The following is a 22,422-nucleotide window of genomic DNA, read 5'->3' as shown; positions in this document are numbered from 1 at the left end:
GGGTCTCGCTCTTGCTCAGGCTGGTTTCGAACTCCTGAGCTCAAACAATTCACCCGCCGCGGCCTCCCAGAGAGCTAGGATTACAGGCGTGAGCCACTGCGCCCGGCATGTCCAAATTTAATATGTGATTTTGCTCAGTGTCAACAGAGATTGATTAAATTGAACTGTCATAAATATTAATATAATTTGTCCAGACTTTCTGAATTCTAGTCATACTTTTTTTTAAAATTTTTTTTCCTTGTCTTAGAGTCCAAAGGCAAAACCTTCTTAATAGTTTCCAAAATCTGTCTTGTAGCATGCCAGCTACCAGTAAAGGATTTCAAATTTGCCAGACATTGTTTTGATTTGAATAAGAATTGAATCCTGAATGTGCGCACATCTAACAAATATTTTTATACATACACACAATAAGGAGAAGGAATGAGGAGTATTTTTTACGTAGTTCTAAAGTGGTGTTTTAAAAGATGTATAATCAGTATTTTCACTCTTAAACTCAAAGAATCACCAAGAGGACTGTTTGTTGCCTTTCATGTAATTAGACCTATCTCATAGCTCCTCATTTTTTACATCCAAGTTTCTATTGTCAAAATACTTCGTAACTATAACTTCTTATTCTCACAGGCACCCTGTATTGCTGGAAAGTTTCACTATCGATGTTTATTGACCTACTTGTATATCAGGGTACCTGTAACCACTGTAGTCTTACTTCATACGTAGGCCTAGCCTACATCTTTAAGGGTATCCTGTACGAACAGAGATCTTCAGAGCCAGATTCCCTTCTAACTTATCAAGGATTGTAGGAGTGAAGAAGAGTCTTTAACATCTTGTTTTAAAAGTATCCCCTATTCTGATCAGATACCATGTGTATTTGTAGGGATAACTATAATTCCATGGTTTTGATTACTTTCTAAATGCTGAAGACTCCTTTGTAAACAGTTGTTTTTTCCTGCATAGGCCCTCATGCAAAAAATAAATAAATAAATAAATAAAAGGAGAAAAAAATTGGCCAATTCTGCACACTTAAATAGAGATGATATAGGTTAAGGTAAATAGTCTAATACAATCCTGGGGGCATCTATGAGTTGGAAAAGAAAGCCAAAGTCTTAAATACACTTAAAACTAATCTCTCTCAAGAAACAATTTCTTCTTTTTCTCAGTACCCTTTGCTGACTCCTCTTCCAAGACCACCTAGAATATCCTTGGCCTCACTTCTCACTCAATAAACTATTCCTCGGTAATCCCACATAGTTGGCCCTCTGTATTAGTGGGCTCCATGTCTGCAGATTCAATCAAACGCAGATCGAAAATATTCAGGGTGGAGGGGAATAATAAAAAATAACATTACAACAATTTAAAAATGCAACAATGCAGTATAACAACAATTTACACATCGTACTGAGTATTATAAATAATCTAGAGATGATTGAAAGCATATGGGAAGATGTGGGGAGGTTATATGCAAATACTACAACATTTTGTACCAGGGACGTGAGCATCCACAGACTTTGGTATCCTCCAGGAGTCCTGGAACCAATTCCCTGCAGATACTGAAGGATGACTATAATTCCATGGTTTTGATTACTTTCTAAATGCTGAAGACTCCTACATTATATTCCTATTCCTGACCTGTCTCCTAAATTAGAGGACTTATTAACCTAAATGTTTAAAAGGCACCTTAAATTGTTCAAAACAATTAAGGTTAACAATTTTTTTGAACAAGATGTTCAAAACAGATGTTATTGTTTCCCTCAACCCCCAACTCCTACTGCAGCCAGAAAAACTTGTTTCTTCTTCCTACAATCTTTATTTTTCTGAATAGCAGCATCATCTACCCAGTCACTGATCAGATATCTGGCCTTTCTCCTTCATCTCACAAATCTAATCAGCCACAAAGTCTATTTAGTTAACATATCTGGTACTCTTTTTCTTCTCAAATCCTACTTCACACTTTCATTCAAACTCTCATTATCAACCTAAATGAAGAGATGTCTCTACCTACAATCTTGTCCTCCATCCATCCACCGTCTCAATTCTTCAACAGTTCCCTAGCATCCACCCTTACTAGTGTTTCTCACAATTGAGTACAATAGTGTAAGGACATCTTTTCAAAGGAAAAAAAAAAAGTCTTATGAACCTACTCAGTCACTGACAAATTGAAATGTATGTATAAATACAATCAGGAATATACTCTTTATAGCTCTTAAATTATAAAGCCAATAAATTAACAATTAGCAAATGAAATACAAACCCAAATTAGCACTAATTTAATGTGACTAATAATGCTTTGTTGAAATTAAACCATTGCTAACAATATGAAGATAGCTGCAGACTTATGATGCAGGTTCTTGATTTTGTCACCCTTCTAATATCATAAGCAGTTACAGAAATCATTTCTTCCATCACTTTTTTCTATGACAAATATTACAAAGCCTTTCCACCTTTAGTACCATCTATGGCTTATACCTGTAATGCTTTATCCCATTCATTTTATTATGTCTGTTTCTCCATTCTAGCTACAAGCCCCATGAGGATAAGAAACATATCTCATTCATCCCTCTGTGTTCCTAACGCCTAATACAGTGCCTTCCATACAGTAGCTACATAATAAATTTTTCTAAAGGAACAAATGAAAAGTTCTAAATAGTATCAGAAAGACTTGTTGGTATTTATATATGCGTAAGTGCCAATTCAAATTCACTTAAAAAGGGTGGGGGAGAGGGAGGGACTTCACTGGCTCACTAATTGAAAATTCCAGAGGAAGTTTGATTCAGAGATTCACAATGCCACCAGGGCTACAGTTTTACTTTTTTGCTATTGTCTTGGTTCTGCCCGGTTTCCAGGGTCGCTTCATCCTCAGGCTGCTTTCAAGCTTGGCAACAAAAATGGCTGTAGCCATTCCATACCTCACCATTTCATATGACACTATCCAGAACAAGAGAAAGGGTCTCCTTCAGCAGATCTTTTTTTTTTTTTTTTTTTTTTATTTCAGCAAATTATGGGTGTACATATGTTTAGTTAAGCTTTTCTTTCCCAGGAGCACTCACTGTCATTATGTAACTTAGGCAGGATTGGAGGTAGGGATGCGGGGTGGGGAGAGTTTAAAGTAGAGTAAGCTAATCAAGGCACCCTGGCATTAGGAATGAGAATCCAAAGGGTTGAAAATGAGGGAAGAGTGTAGCCTACCACTGAAGGAAAAGGGAATGGATGGTAGGGAAGGAATTAACAAATGTCCACTACCAAAACTACATACAGATTTACAAAAAAAAAAAAAAAATTTAAATGCTGCTTCCCTTCACAAAAGTTCCTGTTTTGTTTTTTAAAAACATATTTTTCACAACTTTTATGAGAATAAAGCCTCAAAATTTAAACAAATTTACACAAAGGTCCAAATTATTCACACGACACAGCATGAAACAAGAGCTAAAGAAGAAATGTGAAATTCAAATTAATAGCAACTTACATAAAATAATGTACTCACAAGACAGAAAGGAGGCATAGTGCTGTCTGAAGACTTATGATTTTGGAAGTCAGGTAAAATCAAAAGACCTAAAGTCAAGTCCAAACTTGGAAGTACTTAATAGATCTAGAACACTCCCTACAAAACAATATGCTCATAAAACAATTACTACAATGAAACCAATAAGATTTTCTTCTGTAACATTCTATTATTCTATAACCCTAAAAGCTCCTAAAAATATATACCTATGTGACATTCTATTCAGAACCCCTGGCTTCTAGAAAACAAATAAATTTTCTTTAACATATTAAATGAAGGACTGGAATGCAGATTACCACGAAGATGGCTAAAAATATACAAAAAATGTGCCTATATAGGTGGTATGCCTTCTCCTTCCTTTTCTTAAAAATTTAATCTTCAACAAGTATTTAATTAGCACCTTCTATGTATACAAATGCTTTAATTATAGTGGATAGAAAAATAAACAAGATCCAATATTGATCCTTAAGGAGTTATGTAGAAAAGAAAAAATACTTAAAAACTATAACAGAAGGTAAAATTTAAGAGTTACAAGGAAATAGCATATGGCTTAAGTGAAAGTTAAGAAAGCAGAGGAAAACATACTAGACTGACAGGTCTGGGCAGGAGCTGTTTTTGCTCTAGTAACTAACTAGCTAGCATTCAGCACACAGTAGATGTCCAAAAATTATTTCATGAGCAAACAAATAAATGAATGAATGAGTGAGCAGGCAAAGAAATCACAAAATTATCTGTAAAGTTGACTCATTCATGCAACAAATGGATAGGCAGCATTTAGAGTGGGATTCAATGAAAGGCAGGATTTTATTTTAAAAAGAAAAAAGGAAATAGATGAGGAGAGGCAATACCAAACCAGCAAAAGAACCTCAGAAGCCATACCATGGATGCTGGAGCGATAGAACATACTTGGAGACTGGCAGGCAACCCAATTTGGCTGAAGTATAAAAGCATATGGGGAAGAGTTAAGGGTGGTGAATCCAGAAAGGAAGGTTGGGAACATCAAGAGGGTCTTAAATGCTATACTTAGGAGTTCTATAAGTACATAGTAGCCATTGAGAGTTTCCAAACAATTTTAAGTATATTAATCTGGTGATGACATATATAATAGTTTGGAGTCATATATGCCATTAATGTACATCAAAGACCAGGTATAATATTAACACCTGGAACTAGGATTATAGTGGATAAAATACAAAAAAAGGAGAGGTATGCTAGAAATCACAGAGCTGGAAGAAACAACTGACAGTGAATAAAGACAGCTGAGGGAGAGAAGACAGACCAATATACCTAAAGTAAGCAACAGTGCAAGATACCATTAACAAAACAAATGAAACGGGGAAATGGATGTTTTAAGGAAAAGACAGGTTCAATTACAAGAAGGAAGTTCTGTCTGAAGAATGTGAAAGATACAGTGGTAGATGTGTTCAATAGACAGCTGGAAACACAGTAAAGAGAGTGGAGTGAGTGAAATAGATTTAACACTGATCAGCATTATAGTAAGGCCAGAAGCGATGGGAGTGGATGACAGTTTCAAGGGGCTGAGCACAGAGAAAGGAGAAATCTGAAGACAGAACTTGGGAGATACATGTAAAGACAAGGAAGTGAAACATTGAGAGAGAGAGGAAGAACAGAAAAGTGTTATAAAAGTCAAAACAAGAGAATTTCAAGATGGAAGGAATGACCAATAGTAATAAAAAATGAAGCAAGGTAGACAAATGGGAAAAATAGTAAAAACAAGTTAAGCATGTTTTAAAGGCATTTGCAGCATGATAGAATGGAAAAAAGGAGAGGTTTTAGAGATGGATGCTCAACCCATTTCCACCTCTACAACCATACTTAAATTAGTGAACCTCTCTAAATCAGTTTCATCATCTGTAAAATGAAATATTTAATATGGCATGTTGCCTTAGAGTCTATGGATGTAAGTTCCCAGCCTAGTGGAAAGGCAGTATTTTACTTAACCATAACTTCATGAAAATAAAGGCAATTTCTCATTTATTTTTGTATTTCCTACTGTGCTTTACACTTAGACAAATAAACTTCTATTACATTATAACAGTAACAGCAAAACCCTCTACTTTGTACCCGGTTGAAAAATAAACTATATTTATATAAAAGAAAAAAGGAAAATAATTCAATTTTTGAAGTATATCTTCCTTTTTGGTTTGTAAGTCAGAGACAATGTCTTTCATTTCTTCTACGTCACCAAAGCACAATGCTAAGATAATTAATATATTATTTCAGTTCATAGATTTTAATATATAAAACAAGGATTTGTTCTATTATGCTTACAGGAGAAAGAACACAATGTCGAGAGAAAAATAACTATAGTACATTATAAAATACTAAACCAAAACAGCTCCCAAGTAAGCATGTAAAGATCATCCAGCCCTCATTCTTCGCTGTCATAATGTCCTAAAAATGAGGTCTTAACCCTACCAGGAGAGCCAATGACTTGAGCCACAGTCCCCAAATATCTGGTTAAATGGAAAAATCTGTCTCAGTAAGTAGAAGGCATAAATCTCCCTCAGCCAGTTAACATGGAAAAACACTGGATACTGAGACACTCTACCACAGGAAACCTCTGCTTTTTTTTTTCTTTTATTTCAGCATATTATGGGGGTACAGATGTTTAGGTTACATATGTTGCCCTTGGTCCCCCCCGCCAAGTCCGAGTTTCAAATATGACCATCCTTGGGGCGGTGCGCATTGCACTCCTTGTGTATACAAATACCCGTCCCCTCCTCCAAATCGCTGCTAAGCAACCTCTATCAAGCCTGAATGGGCAACAGAAAACTTAAAAGTACATAGTCTGAAAAAAGACTACTTGCAATTTTTAATGATTTATACCCTTACGATTGTGCATCATTAAAACTAGAGAAAAAAAATCCATGCAAACTCCCATCTGACCACCTCAACTCAAACGACCTTCATTCCTTTTACTCTTTTACTGGAGTAAAGTCTTCCCTGGACTTCATCATCCTCTAGTACATATCTACTTGGCAATCTGCAATACAACATCCCCACTATTCTCCCAACTCCTATCCTTCTAGCTCTCACACCCCCAAACCCCACTGCTCTTTGATTAAATTGGTGCTGCTAATTCTTAACCCTTTCATCTTCTTCCAATCAATGAAAACTACTGGCTTTCCTTCTTTGGAAATCCAACCTAGATATCACAATCCACCATCATTGTGACCACTTTTCCTGCTAAGACTCTTAAGTGTTCCAAGTCAATTTCTCCTCCACTTCTCCAAAGTGATCCACTGCTCTTCTCAAACTTCCCACCCTCTTCTTTCATTACTTAATACACCTAGCAACAAGCTTGTTTAATATCTTACCAAGAAAATAGAGGCCACGGAAAACTGCCCACAACTTCCCAACTCTCCACTATGACCCTCATTCAAATTTATCACATTCAAACCCATTTTTTTCCATTGTCCTTCCTATCAGAAGACGAGGTGTCCCTTATCAAATTAAAATCCCATTCACACACTTACGCCCTTGAAAATCCAGCTTTCTCAGGGATCTTGCTCCAACAAGCTCTCCCCTTCTCTCCTGTCTTAACCTTAGTCTGCCCAACCGCCTCTTTTCCTTTAATGCTGTTCTTTCCCAAAGTTCCTTCTTCAGTCTTTATATTCTTACTCTATATGTACATTCTGACCCATCTCATCCATTCCTGTGGCTTCTAATATCATGTATAAGTTGATACTCCTAAATCTGAAATTCTAGACCTCCCTCTTAAGTTTCAAACTATCATTTTCAAACACCTACTGGTCAGTTCCACTTGGATGTCACACATAAATCTTAAACTTAACATATTCATGTCTATAAATTTTCCCCCAAAACATTTCCTTCTCTTATATTCCTTCCCTTAGTGACCTACCTAGTTTCCCAGCCAGAAGAAACCTAGGAGGCAACACATATTTCTCTCTCACTTTATATAAAAAGTTGCCATGCCTTGATAATTTTACCTGCTAAATCTCTTTTCAGTCCATACTCTTTCTTTCACTACTGTCTAACTCGGTGCAAGTAACCTCATGGCTATGTCTACTACTACCTCAATACAGGCAATTATCACTTTTTAAAATTTGCTCTCATGCGCACCACCCGAAGGATGGACATATTGGAAACTCGGACTTAGGGGGTGAGGGGGTGGGCAAGGGCAACATACGTAACCTAAACATCTGTACCCCCATAACATGCTGAAAAAAAAAAAAATTTGCTCTTTGCCTCAATCTCAATACCCTCTAGTTAATTCTTCCTACCAATAATGTCAAGGCAATGCTACTAAATATAAATTTGATCATGTTACTCCCTCTCTTAAAAAGCTCTGACTCCCAATAATCTTCAGTATGAAATTTATTTTACATGGAATATAAACAACACGTACCACTTCCTCTGCTAGGAATGACTGCCCCTTTCCCAACTTCTGCTGGCTAGCTTCTACTCATTCTACAAAACTCAACTCGAGAATTAAAAACTTTCTCTAACCACATTTCCAGGCTCAGTTTGCTCCCCCTCATCTGTGCCTATAAATAAGAAATGATCAAAAGGTTCTTATTCATGAAATACATAAACGTAAAGCTTCAGAGGTCACTGCCTCTGATGGCCACTGAGGAGGAATTATAAAGACGTGATTGGCCGGGCGCGGTGGCTCACGCCTGTAATCCTAGCTCTCTGGGAGGCCGAGGCAGGCGGATCCTTTGAGCTCAGGAGTTCGAGACCAGCCTGAGCAAGAGCGAGACCCCGTCTCTACCAAAAATAGAAAGAAATTAATTGGACAGCTAAAAATATATAGAAAAAATTAGCCGGGCCTGGTGGCGCATGCCTGTAGTCCCAGCTACCCGGGAGGCTGAGGCAGGAGGATTGCTTGAGCCCAGGAGTTTGAGGTTGCTGTGAGCTAGGCTGACGCCATGGCACTCTAGCCTGGGCAACAGAGTGAGACTCTGTCTCAAAAAAAAAAAAAAAAAAAAAAAAAAAAGATGTGATTACAGAAGGCTTGAAAGTAACTTTTAAGGCAAAGAAAAAAATTTTTCGTATACATTTTCCCAAACAAATTAGCTAGTACAGTTATACTAAAAAAAGTTATGCTGCTAAAGCATGAAGATTTATGTTTAAAGACTAAGAAAAGTGAACAGGAAAAAAAAAAGAGCAAGTTTATTGCTGGTATTACTTAATCACTACCTTTATTATAAAATGACAGAATGAAATTATAGCCACTACAAAAAAAATTTATAGCCAAGCACTACAGCCATAAAAAGCACAAATTACTAAAAACCTGAAATAAAGACTAAATATAACATGTAACAGTTCATTCTAGCTTATTTAAAAAGTATTGGAGGAGACATCCCTTCCAAACGACATATCCAATTAGAAATATATTAAGTTCTTGAGTAGCCTTATAAATAGTTCAGAATGAGTATTTTTCAGCTAATGGCTGTGAAGACGCTGGGAGAGTATTAACTAGCAAACCAATCTACAGATGGAAAAGCTTCTTATACTTAGAAACACTTTGCCTTAAGGTCTACCTAAACACCCACAGAGAAAAAACCAAAAACATATATTTCCTTCAAGAACAAAAGTCCAAATTTGGCATTGCTATTAATTCACCATGGAAAACTTAATTCAACCAAAGTATCTCTTGAAAGTCAAAGCTTCCTCCTCTCATAATTATTAGGCTAATTACTTCATCCTTGTTTTAAACCTATGAGTCAAGATCATTTTTCAATTCCTAAAGTAGAGCCCTAAGCAAATGTCATTGGATGAGGAATCTAGATTCTTTCATTCAACAAATTCTTATGGAGCATGTACCATATACAAAATTATGTATCAGAGATAATCACAACAAGAATTATTTTGCAATTATCCCACAGACCAGGTGCAATTACTAAATATCTCTCTAGACACTGTTTAAGTAAAAACAAATGAGCATTTATTAAAGTTCTCAGATTAGGAATGGTTTGAGTTCTAAAACTTTGTAAGCTACCTGTTTGGAACCCCAAATGTATTTTCCAATAGAAATAATGTAATAAATGGCAATTAAATTTCCAACATACACCACAAAGGCATAAAATATAGAGGAACCACAGTTTTTATATGAATTCTTAGAAACGGGAATGGTTTGTTCTTATAAATTATTGTTGAAATTTAAAATAGGATTTGATATTTTCTAAATGAGAACATTTCTTTTACAGTTAAAATGACCTTAATCTTTAAAATTCTCTAAAACAGCCTAATTCTTTAAATTTACTTGTTAATAACTTTCAACAGATGATATAAAGAAAACAATGAAATCAATATCAAAACAAATTATTGACTATCTGAAATAAAATATATCATAATGGCCGTCTTTCCAGAAGTAGCACATCTGGTTTCCATCATGGGGTAATGTTTGTTTACTTTATTAATAGATGGAACTTGTTGAAGACTGACAGAACCAAAGGAACCAAAACACTTAAAGGAAAGTTAAGATTCCTCACAAGCCTAAAATCCAAACTGTATTGGTCAAGTTCTTTTTTTTTTTTTGAGACAGAGTCTCACTCTTTTGCCCGGGCTGGAGTGAGTGCCGTGGCGTCACCCTGGCTCACAGCAACCTCACACTCCTGGGCTCAAGCGATCCTCCTGCCTCAGCCTCCCGAGTAGCTGGGACTACAGGCATGCGCCACCATGCCTGGCTAATTTTTTCTATATATTTCTTTTTCAGTAGAGATGGGCACTCACTCTTGCTCAGGCTGGTTTCGAACTCCTGAGCTCAAACAATCCGCCTGCCTCGGCCTCCCAGAGTGCTAGGGTTACAGGAGTGAGCCACCGCGCCCGGCCTGGTCAAGTTCTTATTACAGAATCTTCAAAATAATAAAGGTAAACCATTTAAATCAGTATAAATATGAAATTCTTTGGTGAATTTTTAGGGCAAATAGTAAATAAAATTTCAGGTAAACCGAACTACATTAAATAGGAATAAAAATAATTACTTTTACAATATCACCAAAATGTCTGATTTCAAAAATGAGGAAAAAATTGAGCAGAGTTTTTTAAAAAATTTAATACAATTAAAATGGCATCTTAAAAGAAAAAGCCAATAGTAACTAAATTTTTGAAATTTCAACTCAGGAACTATTTGGAGTATTTAATTTGTATATATTATTAACTTGAGCCTCTTTAATAATAGCCTTTTGTTCTGACGACTTTTCCATACATAATAAAACCACTGTTTAACCCTATTTTACAGCTGAAAGAAAAGTGAAGCTCAAAGACTTTAAGATGTATTGCTAGAACTCAAATTATTTCTTTTGAATCCAAACTTCCCACTACAGTATTGCTCATAACAAAGTTTAACATGGTTACTGTGGGCTTCAATATTTGTCATAAATCAGGTGGTTCTGGATAGTTCATGGGACTGATAACAGAGTTAAGCTAAATGAATGACACCTGCTAAGAAGGAACGTTGTTTCCAATTGAGTGACATTCTATAAAAGTGAGGAGTGTAGATTTCACCACAAGTGGTGGATATTAAGTTTTAGGAGCAACAAACAGACATTTTTCAATTCTGGCTTGGCCAGTTTCGAGTCTGAAAAAGGCCAGAAAAGGTGAGTGTACACAGCACACCTCGTTGAATTAACTGAATCGGTTCACTCCACGAACTTCATTCCTAAACTGCGAGGGCAGCAGAGTGGAGAAAATAAAAACGCCTCAGTCCTCCCCAACAGAAATTATAAAAAGCGCTTGTGGAAACAACCCACCGACTCACAAGTCTGCAAAGGTGAGGGCCAAATGAAAATTAGACAAGACTGGAGGCTGGGGTTGAAGGGTTGGGTCTAAGTGGACCAGGCATGCTCACGGTGCCTTCTCCTGACGTCGCCTGAAGCTTACCTCCTTGACAGGTGGGAATTTCTTCTTACACTCCAGTGACAAGGCCCTCAAGTCGCTCTGCATATTCTCCAGCAGCTTCTTCACTGCCTCGGGGCTGTTGGTGCCAGACATGATCCTCCAAGGTCCGAGCCAATTTCTGAGAGGCACAAACAAGCTCCGGCACTGTCAGCTCCTTGGGACGACAGGCAGCTCCCTCTCCGCGCTTCTGGCCCTTACGTAGCCCGCTCCTTGGGCTCCTCAGGGGTTCTGCCGGGCCTGAGCTGCGAACTCGGAGCGTGTCCGAGCGCCCCCCGCAGCCTCCTCGCAAAACCTCCGGCTCCTCTCGGAGGAAATCCCGCAGTCGCCCCGCCTCGCTAGGCTCCTCCGGCTCTGGCCGAGGAGCCCACAAGGCGGGCAGCTCCCTCCCGCTGCCGCGGGGCCCGGCCACACCGGGCGTCACCAGCCAACCTGGCAAGAATCGTCAGCTTCGGCTCCCCAGGGCCCCCAGACTCGCCGACGCCATTAGCCGAGTCGCCCACAATTCCGAGCGCTGCCGGGACACGTCAGCGGCACTTCCGGGCACCGTGGCCACCGCCCCCGCCGCGGCCAACCCCGGCGCAAGCAGCCGACGGGGCGTAGCCGCGCTCGGCGCAGGCCCAGTTCCCGGCCAGGAGCGTTTTCCCCAGCCTCACCCGCGGCATCCAAGTAGGCTAGGGGCAGAGTTTTAGCTGTTAAGATTCGCCTCTTTTTCGGTGACAAGTGCTTGAACAGACCCCCCTGGCTCTGTTAAATTGTATTTCAGTGTAAACAATTTGCTTCCTTTGGGATTCATCTTAATTTGTCTTGTCCCTTTTTATTTCTGCCTCCTCGAATCTCTGGACTAGTGGCCCCAAGTCAAAGCCTACCACTTGTTATTTTTTTTTAAAGCTCAACTGGTGCACATACTGCGTAATAGTCCCTTATTTTACTAATCTGTAAAATGGAACTGCCCTCTGCCCCAAACCCTCCCGCTGGCTTCCTATCTCAAAGTAAAAGCCAAAGTTCCTCCCATCACCTACCAGGCGCTACGCTATCTGTCCCGCCCTCTTTACCGCCTGACTCTCTGCTAAAAGGAAAGTTTCAGAAGTGTTGGACTGCTTCTCCCCCCACCCCCATTTTGTTCCCTGCTGTATCTCCAGCGCCTGACATATAGTAAGTAATCAATAAATATTTGTTGAATGAATGAATACCCTACTAAAAATCAGAAGGTTTTGAGGCTCAAATAAGGAACATATGTAAAAGCATTCATTAGGTCTGAAGTGCCAAATAGATGTGAAATGAAAGCCAAACAGAAAAATCTTCATCTGTGCTTCTCCGAAGACCCAGGTTAGTCTACTTCTGCCCAAGACATTTTTCAACTGCTGAGCAGGAAGCAGAGAAAGGTAGAGAGGAAAATAGGGTAGAGGTAGGAGATGAAGAAACCAACACTTTCAGACAGCTAAACTGATGACACCTTTACAGGATGGAAGGTAGTGAACCATGAGATTGTCAGTGGGCGGCGCTGTTTGGCTGTAAAATGAGAGGATGTTTTAAAGGGTACTTTGTAAACTATATAATTTCATTTTTTCCCTTCTGATAATATGCAAAGCAAGGATGGATAAAGGTGGCAGATGAAGTAATAGTAGTAAGCTCCTAGAACAGTAATTTGGATCATTTGTGCCTATTACACAACTTTTGGGAAACTTGACAGCTCCTATGGCATAAGCTTTATGTGTGAAAACCTGTGAATTTAGCAAAAAAACTCAGATGGGATATATGACAGATATTATTCTTGGGGTCCCAGGGAGTTTTAAAAAATGATCCTTTAATAATTGGCCCAGTAATCCAGGATCAAGTTCTCACTCAGTGGCTTTCACTGTGTAGCCAGCTTTTCTTTTGAATTTTTATTATTGGTAACTTCAGCATGATTGACTCAAAATCATCTTTAGTCTTTTACATCTCAATTATATGGTGTTGAGGAAATGCAATTGAAATTCGTTAATTTAAAATAATACAATGATTTGAAAAGCCAATTTTTTTTTTAAGGGTCTCTCTCTGTTGCTCCCAGGTAGAGTACAGTGGTGTCATTGTAGCCCACTGCAACCTCAAACTCCTGGGTTCAAGAGATCCTCCTGCCTGAGCCTCCCAAGTAGCTGGGACTACAGGCATGCGCCCCCACACCCAGCTAATTTTTTTCTTTTTTTTCTTTTTCAGTAGAGATGGGGACTCACTCTTGCTCAGGCTGGTCTTGAACTCCTGAATTCGAGGGATCCTCCTGCCTTGGCCTCCCAGAGTACTAGGATTACAGACTTGAGTCACTGTGCCCCACCCTGAAAAGTCAAATTTTTTATTAATGTATAACAATTACCCATACCTAGTATTCTGTAACTTTGAAAAAAAAATAGCCTTCTAGTAAGATTGGCCTCTATCAAAAAATCCCAAAACAACAAATGCTGGCGAGGATGTGGAGAGAGGAACACTCTTACACTGCTAGTGGGACTGCAAATTAGTGCAGCCTCTGTGGAAAAGAATTTGGAGATACCTCAAAGAGCTAAAAATAGAAATACCATTCGATACAGCAATAGCACTATTAGGCATCTACTCAAAAGAGCACAAAACATTCTATGATAAAGACATCTGCACCCGAATGTTTATGGCAGCACAATTCACTATTGCAAGGATGTGGAAACAACCCAAGTGCCCCTCAATCCATGAGTGGATTATTAAAATTTGGTATATGTATACAATGGAATATTACTCAATCATAAGAAACGACAGTGATCTAGAACCTCTTATACTTTCCTGGATTAAACTTAAGCCCATTATCCAAAGTGAGGCACCACAAGATCGGAACAATGGGTTCCACTTGTACTCGCCATCAAATTGGTACTAACTGATGAACACTAGGGTGATCACATGGCAGTAATGCCCTCCAGGGATTAGGGGGATGGGGGGGTAAACTCGCAACTAAAGGACACGGGGGGAGCATTTTAGGGGGAAGGGCATGCCTTTAACCCTCGCTTGGGTGAGGCAAAGACATAAAGTGTAACCATAATGTTTGTACCCTCATAATACCCTGAAATAAAAAAAAAAATAGCCTTCTGTGTACATATGCCAAGAGAGATTGTACTGCCCAGAAACAATGCATGTCTTTATGCCCAAAACAAGCAAGTTATCAGAGGTAAAAATAATTTTTTATTCTACAAGTCAAAAAATCAACTAAACTTTGGAGTTAGCATTCCAAAAAACAGAATAACTTCTCTTTTAGTAGCAAAGACAAATATTCAGATATATATTTTTGTACTCGGTGTTTCAAGAAACACTTTCAGATCCTATTTCGAGCTGTGACCTGACTTCGGAAGGCGTAGGGAGATCTGGGAACAACCCAGAAGCTGAAAAATGTGTCATCCATCTCCTTTGAACATGTGGGATGTTTCAGGATTCAGTGACCTTTGAGGATGTGGTTGTGACCCTCACTCAAGGGGAGTGGGCTTTAGTGAATACTTCCCAGAAGAGTCTCTACAGAGATGTGATGCGGGAAACCTTGAGGAACCTGTCCTTTGTAGGAATAAAATGGAAAGACCAGGACTTTGAAGATCAGTACAAAAAGCCAAGGAGAAATTTAAGACGTTATTTGGCAGAGAGACTTCATGAAAGTAAGGAAAGGTGTCAAGGTAAAGAAACCTCGAGCCAGATTCCAGAGTGTGTTTGGAACAAGAAAACTGCTTCTGGAGTAAAAAGCACGTAAAAACAGTGTGTGCAGAAGAATCGCCGTGAGTCATTCATTTCACAATAGGCACATCAGAGATCACAATGGACATGAAGCAGATGAATTTAAGAAATCTGGAGAGAAGCCATATACACATGACCAATGTGAGAAATTCTTCAGTGATTACTACTCTCTTCCAACATATGAAAGGCCTCACACTGGAGAGCAACCCTATGAGTGTAAGGAATGTGGAAAAACCTTCATTTCATTGAAAGGTATTCGAAGACATATGGTAATACACATGGGAGGTGGACCTTATAAATGTAGGCTTTGTGGCAAAGCCTTTGATTATCCCAGTTCATTGTTTATACATCAAAGGGTTCATACTGGAGAGAAGCCCTATGAATGCAAGCAATGTGGGAAAGGCTTCATTCATCTGACTCCCTTGCGAGAGCATGGAAGAATTCACACTGGTGAGAAACCCTACGATTGCAAAACGTGTGATAAAACCTTTATTTATCACAGTTCTTTTCAAACTCATGAAAAGAAAGTACACGGGAGGGAAACCTTATTAATATAAGAAATGTGGGAAATCATTCACTTGTCTTGTAAAGGTTCAAAGACAGGATGATGCATACTGGAGTGGGACCTTACAAATATAAGATATGCCTTACATACAAAGGGAAAGCCTTTGATTTTCCCATGCAGTTCAAATGCATGAAGGGACATATACTGCAGAGAAACCCTATGAATCTAAGCAATGTGGGAAAGGCTTTAGCAGTTTCAGTTACTTTCAAATGCAGGAAAAGTGAACCTACAGAGAACCACTATGAATGTAAACTATGTGATTTCTCTTTAGACATCCCAATTCTATTCAAAATCAAGAAAAGTGTCACACTGGAGAGAAACCCTGTGAATTCAAGGATTGTTGGAAAGCCTTTACCTGTCTCGCAAGCCTTTGAAGACACATCATTATGCATGCTGGAAGTGGAATTTATATATGTAAGATATATGGGAAAGCCTTTGTTGTTCCCAGTGTATTTCATATGCATGACAGAAGTCACACAGGAGAGAAACCCTATGAATGTGAGTAACGTAGTAAAGCTTTCAGTTGTTCCAACTCTTTTTTTGAATACATAAAATGTTTTACACTGTGGAGAAACCCTGTAAGTATCAGCATGGTGGTAAAACCTGTTGTTCAAAGTACATTGCAATAGATAAAAGGACTCCCAGTGGACAGAAACCATATGAATGTAAGGAATATGGGAAAGTTTTCATTGGTTCCAGTTCCTGTCGAAAACTAGAAAGAACTCATGCTATTAATGTGTGAGAGAAATGCTATTATTGTAAGAAATTTGGAAAGCAGTCTGTTGTCCACTTCCTTTCAAGCAAAGGAAAAGAGAGTGGAGAAAGAAACCATGAGTTAATTGACTTTGAGTTAAGAAGAGAGATCTATGATAGGACAATAACATCTAGTAGATGTTAGTTAGATGTAGTTAGAGTTGAATTTCTGGATTGTTATGTCAGTGTTGGTAATTTTTGGAATTTTTGGAATTTTTGGAATTTTTTCCCAGAATCCATTCCAGTTATGATTCTATGATAGAATTCGCCAATAACATGTCAGACATGAAGAACACATTGGTTACATTTTGGAGACCCCATACAGGGAGACAGATTAATACAGGCTTTTCCAATACCTTCTCCCAGCCCATTTTTTCATTTCTTTGCCTTGCCAATCAAAACGATCCTCAAAAATCACTTGATGTTCATTTCCTCAGAGGTGTGGATTTCCAAAGATGTCTCCAAACGCTCCACATTAAGGATCCATCTACAGTTTGGTTTAACTTCAGGCATTATGTTTATCAGGCTAATGTTCAGAGTGTCATAGATGGGAATATCTCTGATACTTTGACTCCCATAACCTATAGATTGAATTGGTATAAGGTATGAGGGTTTCTCAATAGAATTTCTTATAGAATCTGTGTTTGTTTAGTTGTACTAATTGCTGTTCAAATGATGTGAGTCATTTCTGTGTATTAAATGCTGTCAAGATGTGAACTTAATTCTACCCTTGCTAATCATAATAGTCCTAACCTAGAAGCCTTAAAAATGGTGTGGAGGTCAACTTAATTCATGCCAATTACCAGTCAGTCATATTATAAGAAGAGGGGAGTTTTAGTAATTCTTTTGATCTGGAATGTTCTCTTCTATTAAATTTAAAGACATGGTTACACACACACACACACACACACACACACACACAAAACAAAGACTTTCAAAATCATAGCACACCTATAAATGTTGATATGAGTATAAAACTGTCCTCCGTGGCTACAAATTCTGTCGTCACTGAAAATTACATTGATAAATGCCTGATCAATTTAACCTTTTATTACCATAAATAATGCTTTCACAGCATTGTCACGTAGTAGTTAAGCCTCAGGCTTTGAGGTCAAAAAAGCCCTAAATTTGAATCTCAGCTCTGTTGGTTACTACCTGGGTGACTCTAGCAAGTTATTTAATTTCTGTAATCTTCACTAATCTTTACTGCTTAAACTCTCCGCATACTTAAAAGAAGAAAATAAAAGTGCCTTCCTTATGGGGTGATTGTGAGGTTAAATGAGACATTGTAGGTAAAACTTAATGCCTGGCACACATTAAATTTTGAGTAAATGTTTTAAATGGGTGGTTAAAAAAAAAGGGAACTCTTTTTGTGGTCAACACTCAAGATGTCTTATTAACTTCCAAATACACTTAATAATCAGCAAGTTTTGTTCCTGGTATTTACCCTTCTAAATGGAAATTAGGAAATCCCTGTCTTTTTCTGAGCCCTTGTTATAAATAGAAAATTTATCTGTTTAACAATGAGCATGGATCTATGTATAGCAAGAAAATTTGTCTAATGTCATTGTGAAATATCTGTCTCCATTTAATGATGAAATACAAATATTACTCAATCTACCTTTCTAATTGTTCAATCCCTTGGTTATTGTCGTCATTTATGTATTCTCCTCTTAGACTTTTCTTTCACCTACTCCTTAGATTTTAGAGTTTCCTGGAATTCTATTCTCAGCTTTCTTTTCTTCTCAATTTATTCTCTCTGAGTGATCTTATTCATACCAATGGTTTCAATTACTACAGATCTACTGATATCACCCTATATGACATCCACATTGACAAATATCAATAGAAAGTCCAGATTAATAGAAATACCACAACACAGACACCACTTGGGTTTACTTATCTAAGGATACACAAAGGAATTAGTTGCAATATCAGCTATGAGATGAAAGTACAAACTTCTAAACTTTCCAAATACTCAGACCTTCTGGAAACATAACTTTCTCTTCCGGTCCTAGTCTTATATCCATAAAGCTGGACTGATCCTCTACATAGCCTTCTCTAGAGATCATTTCACCTAGGTAGGGTAGTTCATCAATCACAGAGTTATACAATGCACAATATGATAGCTAGGGTACAGTATAGAGGATATTTAGACATGAACAAATTATTCTCTATTTCCTCAGGCTAATGAAACCTAGTCTAAGAGTATTCCTGAATTTAGCACTATGGGAATAAAACAAGAAACTATTGCCTAGATATTTCTGAAAGTCATGATATCAAGCCCTTATACACAAATTTATAACTCCAGAGCTCTTGTCTGAGATCCAGACATGAATATTCAACTGCCTATTGGATGTCTTTACCTGTCAGTCTCATTGGCACCTCATATTTCTCCTCAGAAAGGAGCTGGTCTTCTTGATACGTTGCCTTTCTCAGTGAGAGTTACCACTATCCATCTGGTTGCCCAAATCAGGAAACTAAGAGCCAAACTTAACTCTTCCTGTTCCCTCATCCTCTACATGTTGGATGAATCAAATTCAGTTGATTCATCTTCCTTCATAACTTTCTAATTCATTCACTTTTCTATATTCTCACTAACTTAGTTCAAGCATCATCATGTCTCTCCTGGTTTAAAATAAGTTATCAAAATGTAATCCCTGCCTCTTGCCCATTTCCAATTTATTTCCTACACTGTTCCAAGATTCCTCTTTGTGAAATTCAAATCTGAAGCCCTTTTATGATTTTCTATGGTTTTCAAAATAAAGTCCAACTCCTATACATGGTGTACTAGATTAGTTAGGTTCTTTCTGAAGCAGTAGGGGTTCAAAGGAATAATTCATGTGAAAATAACAGAGACAGAAATTCCAACCACAAAGCCAGGATCTGAGGGGAATATAGGAAGAGCTAGGCTTCACAGAGTTAGAATGTTGTTTGGGAACTGTAAAGTCCTTTGGCATCCATAACTTCCTGATTAATCAGTAGCAGAAGTATTTTGACTCTTTCTCTCTCCTCCTATTAATTATTACCAAGACACATCCACTCTATGTTTCTGCTTCTACCAACCAATCAATCGTCTTACACCCAGTTTTCTATGTCATCTGAATTCTGAGAAAGCAAAGTCCACGTTGTACAGAACATTGGCATCTGTGCTGAGGAAAATGCATCAGAGATCTGTTTATTGAATGAATTAATAATTTTATTTGCAAATGTGTTTGTAAATGCTTTCTTCCCCACTTTTTATCAGTAATCATACTTTAAATAGTTATAATTTAAAGTTTTTATATTGGAGATCAAAACTGTGTTAAACTCATAATTAATAGCTATTAATTTATTTTAAATTTATTTTTAGTTAGTCTAACTCTATTATTTTTCCTATCATCATTAATTCTCTATCTCTGAATTACTTTTCCTGAAATTAATTTATTTCTGCAGTTTTCTTTCTCAAAGAAGTTTACTTAGTCCAGGAACGATTAGTCTTTAATGCCAACTGGTACTTGCTGTCCATGTATTTCTTAAGACATGTTCTCAAACCTTTAATTTTCAGAATTAAAAACTGTAACTTGCAACTGGTCTAAATTACATGCTCGCTGAAGAATGCAGATGATAAAGAAATGATTACAAAGACAAATTATGAGTAGAGAACCTATAATTTACTATTTCGAATACTATGTTTCCTAGATATAACACTAAATTGCTTATATGTTTCTTATGGTTACTCTCAAAATTATTTTTTAAACATTCTCTGTCATTATTGTAACTGCTTTAGGAACATAAAACTAGTTTTTATATGGGATCCATCAAGTTTGGTCCCTGTTGTATGGAATGGCAGTAATAACAGTGAAGTAGCAATAAAGGAACAGGTTTTTAACAAGAAGGCCATCTTTACTACAAAACCTCTTTTAGCTGGTCCTTCCCAAAACAATTGTATCAGTCAGCTACTGGAGTGCAAATGGTGCACAAATAGTTCTGCTATGAAAAAGCAGAGGAAACAGTCACCCCTGATAGACGTCCTGCACTCCTAGCTGCTCTCAGAATGTTTTAAACAGCAAAGGGAGGAGGGGGCAGTGTGCAGATTTGCAAGATTCTTTCTGTGTTGCAGAGGTGGAGATAGAAATGCTACACAGCAGCGTTTTCAGATTCCAGAGGATTTTCACAGACTCTTTAATTCTGTGGTTGTGATGAATTCTCTGGTGATTTTTAATGTTAACAACAAATGATGTTCATTGAAAAGAGATATTTCTTCAAGTAGTTCTGTGATCTTAATACAGCCTTAAGACCTTGTGCTTTATTCTCTTAGCTTGCTTTCAGCCTTGTTCTTGAGACCAAGACCACATTGTCTACACATCTTCAGCTCCTTTAAACTACCTCTCCAGCGCCACGTCTGACACTGGAAACCACATTAATGGAGGCTTCGGGTCAGCTTTATTTGTAGTCCTCATTCTGTACTGCTCTCCTGGTCTTGTTTCTCACACCTTACTCTGTCCTTTGACTTCCGCCTTACTGGCCTTACTGGCTGTATTAGAAGGGTTCCCTGGAAGCAGACCCTAAGGAGAGATTTGTACACAAGTAATTTATTAATGAGTGTTCCCGGGAGATACCAGTAAGACAGTGGGAGAAGCAGGGAAGATGAAGAGGCCAATCAAGCAAAGCCTCAGGGAGGGCAGAGGAGTTTTAGGGAACCCCGTACACAAAGGAGCTATCTTACACAAATCGGCTATTGGCTAAGGGCTCCTCAGGCCCTTTGGTTCTCTGTGTATGTAGGGCAAAGAAGCTAGAGAAGCCCAAGGGCATCCCTTGGAGGAAAAGCATACTGAAAGGAGGGGAGCAGAGAAGGCCAGGATAGGGTACACAGGAATGATAAAAGGAACAGCGATCTAGGGAGAAGGCTCATTACACTGGTCTTACTGAGCTACTTCAGTCATTGAAATGAAGGCCAGTGACTGGCCTCTTCTAGATCAGTTCATTCCTGAGACTCTCTTAGTACAGGCTCCACCATTGGAGCAGTGCTCTTTAGGCATACTCCAGTCCAGTGGCACTCAACTGGGGGCAGGTTTACCCCTTCCCATCTCCCCACTCTCCCTGCACTGGGACATTTGGAGATACTTTTGATTGCCACTACTTGGGGGGTGGATGCTAATGGCATCTGTTGGGTGGGGCTAATGCTAAACATCTCATAATGCACAGGACAGCTCCCCCCTTCCCCCCCACCACAAAGAATTATCCAATCCAAAGTGTCAATAGTGCTGACGTTGAGAAACCCTTTTTCAAGCATCAGTTGTAGTAGTTAAATCACTGCTTTGCTCTCCTGTGTTTGAAACTCTGGCTTGTAACCTGTCTGGTACTCTAATTTTCTAGGATTACTCTTATTAATCCCCAGACCCCTCCTCAGACAGAGACCGAGCCCCATGTCATGGCTACCTGCCTAGATATCAGAATATTACCCGCTCCTAGGTCCCCTATATCTAGGAGCTTTGTCTGCCCACATGGCTGAACAACAAGTTCCTCTACCTGGATCTTCTTGAAGCCAGTTATCTACTCTGAATGTTAATGTCATTTGTTGCTTGTTAATCTGTTCTTGAATATCAAGTGCTGCCTTCATGTCTAGACTTCTTCCTATGGCCTCAGTATGAACTGTTCTCTCTGGCCTTTTCTTTCCAATTCTCAACCTACTGCTGTTTCACCAGATGGACACGTATAGTTGCATACTATCATCCTTCCTAGTTGGCCCGATCTCATTGCAATTAACATGTCTATGTCCAGCTCCTTGACTAGAGACTTCAACATGTGCTTTAGAGCCATTAGACACGTCCCATGAAGCCAGTCATAGAGGTAGGAAATCACATTAGCTTAATATTTTCTAACTGGAAAAATCAGAGAGGTGGCCCATGCAAAGCAGTATTGAGACCAGGTTTGGTCTTATAATTCCTCCTCTAAGTCTGAAGAGAGATGAGAATTACCATTTATGGGGCAACTGTGTGGGAAGCTCTGTATTAAACATGTTTAC

The 22,422-nt window shown here is 38.4% G+C and overlaps 1 protein-coding gene across 1 annotated transcript in view; it reads right to left on the bottom strand.

Moving 5' to 3' along the window:
• The window catches only part of MON2 (MON2 homolog (S. cerevisiae)), a 108,785-nt gene extending 96,892 nt beyond the window's left edge, over window positions 1–11,893 (bottom strand). Inside the window, exon 1 of the mRNA XM_012661546.1 lies at window positions 11,369–11,893. Coding sequence (XP_012517000.1) covers window positions 11,369–11,479 — 111 coding nt within the window. The 5' untranslated portion in view covers window positions 11,480–11,893. The remainder of the gene's footprint in view (window positions 1–11,368) is intronic.
• Between the last annotated feature and the right edge of the window lie 10,529 nt (window positions 11,894–22,422).

Source organism: Propithecus coquereli, unplaced genomic scaffold (assembly GCF_000956105.1).
Source record: "Propithecus coquereli isolate 6110/MARCELLA unplaced genomic scaffold, Pcoq_1.0 Scaffold72, whole genome shotgun sequence".
Classification (NCBI taxonomy): Eukaryota; Metazoa; Chordata; class Mammalia; order Primates; family Indriidae; genus Propithecus; species Propithecus coquereli.
The sequence above is the reverse complement of the archived record's forward strand: the minus strand, read 5'-3'. Positions and strand labels throughout refer to the sequence as shown.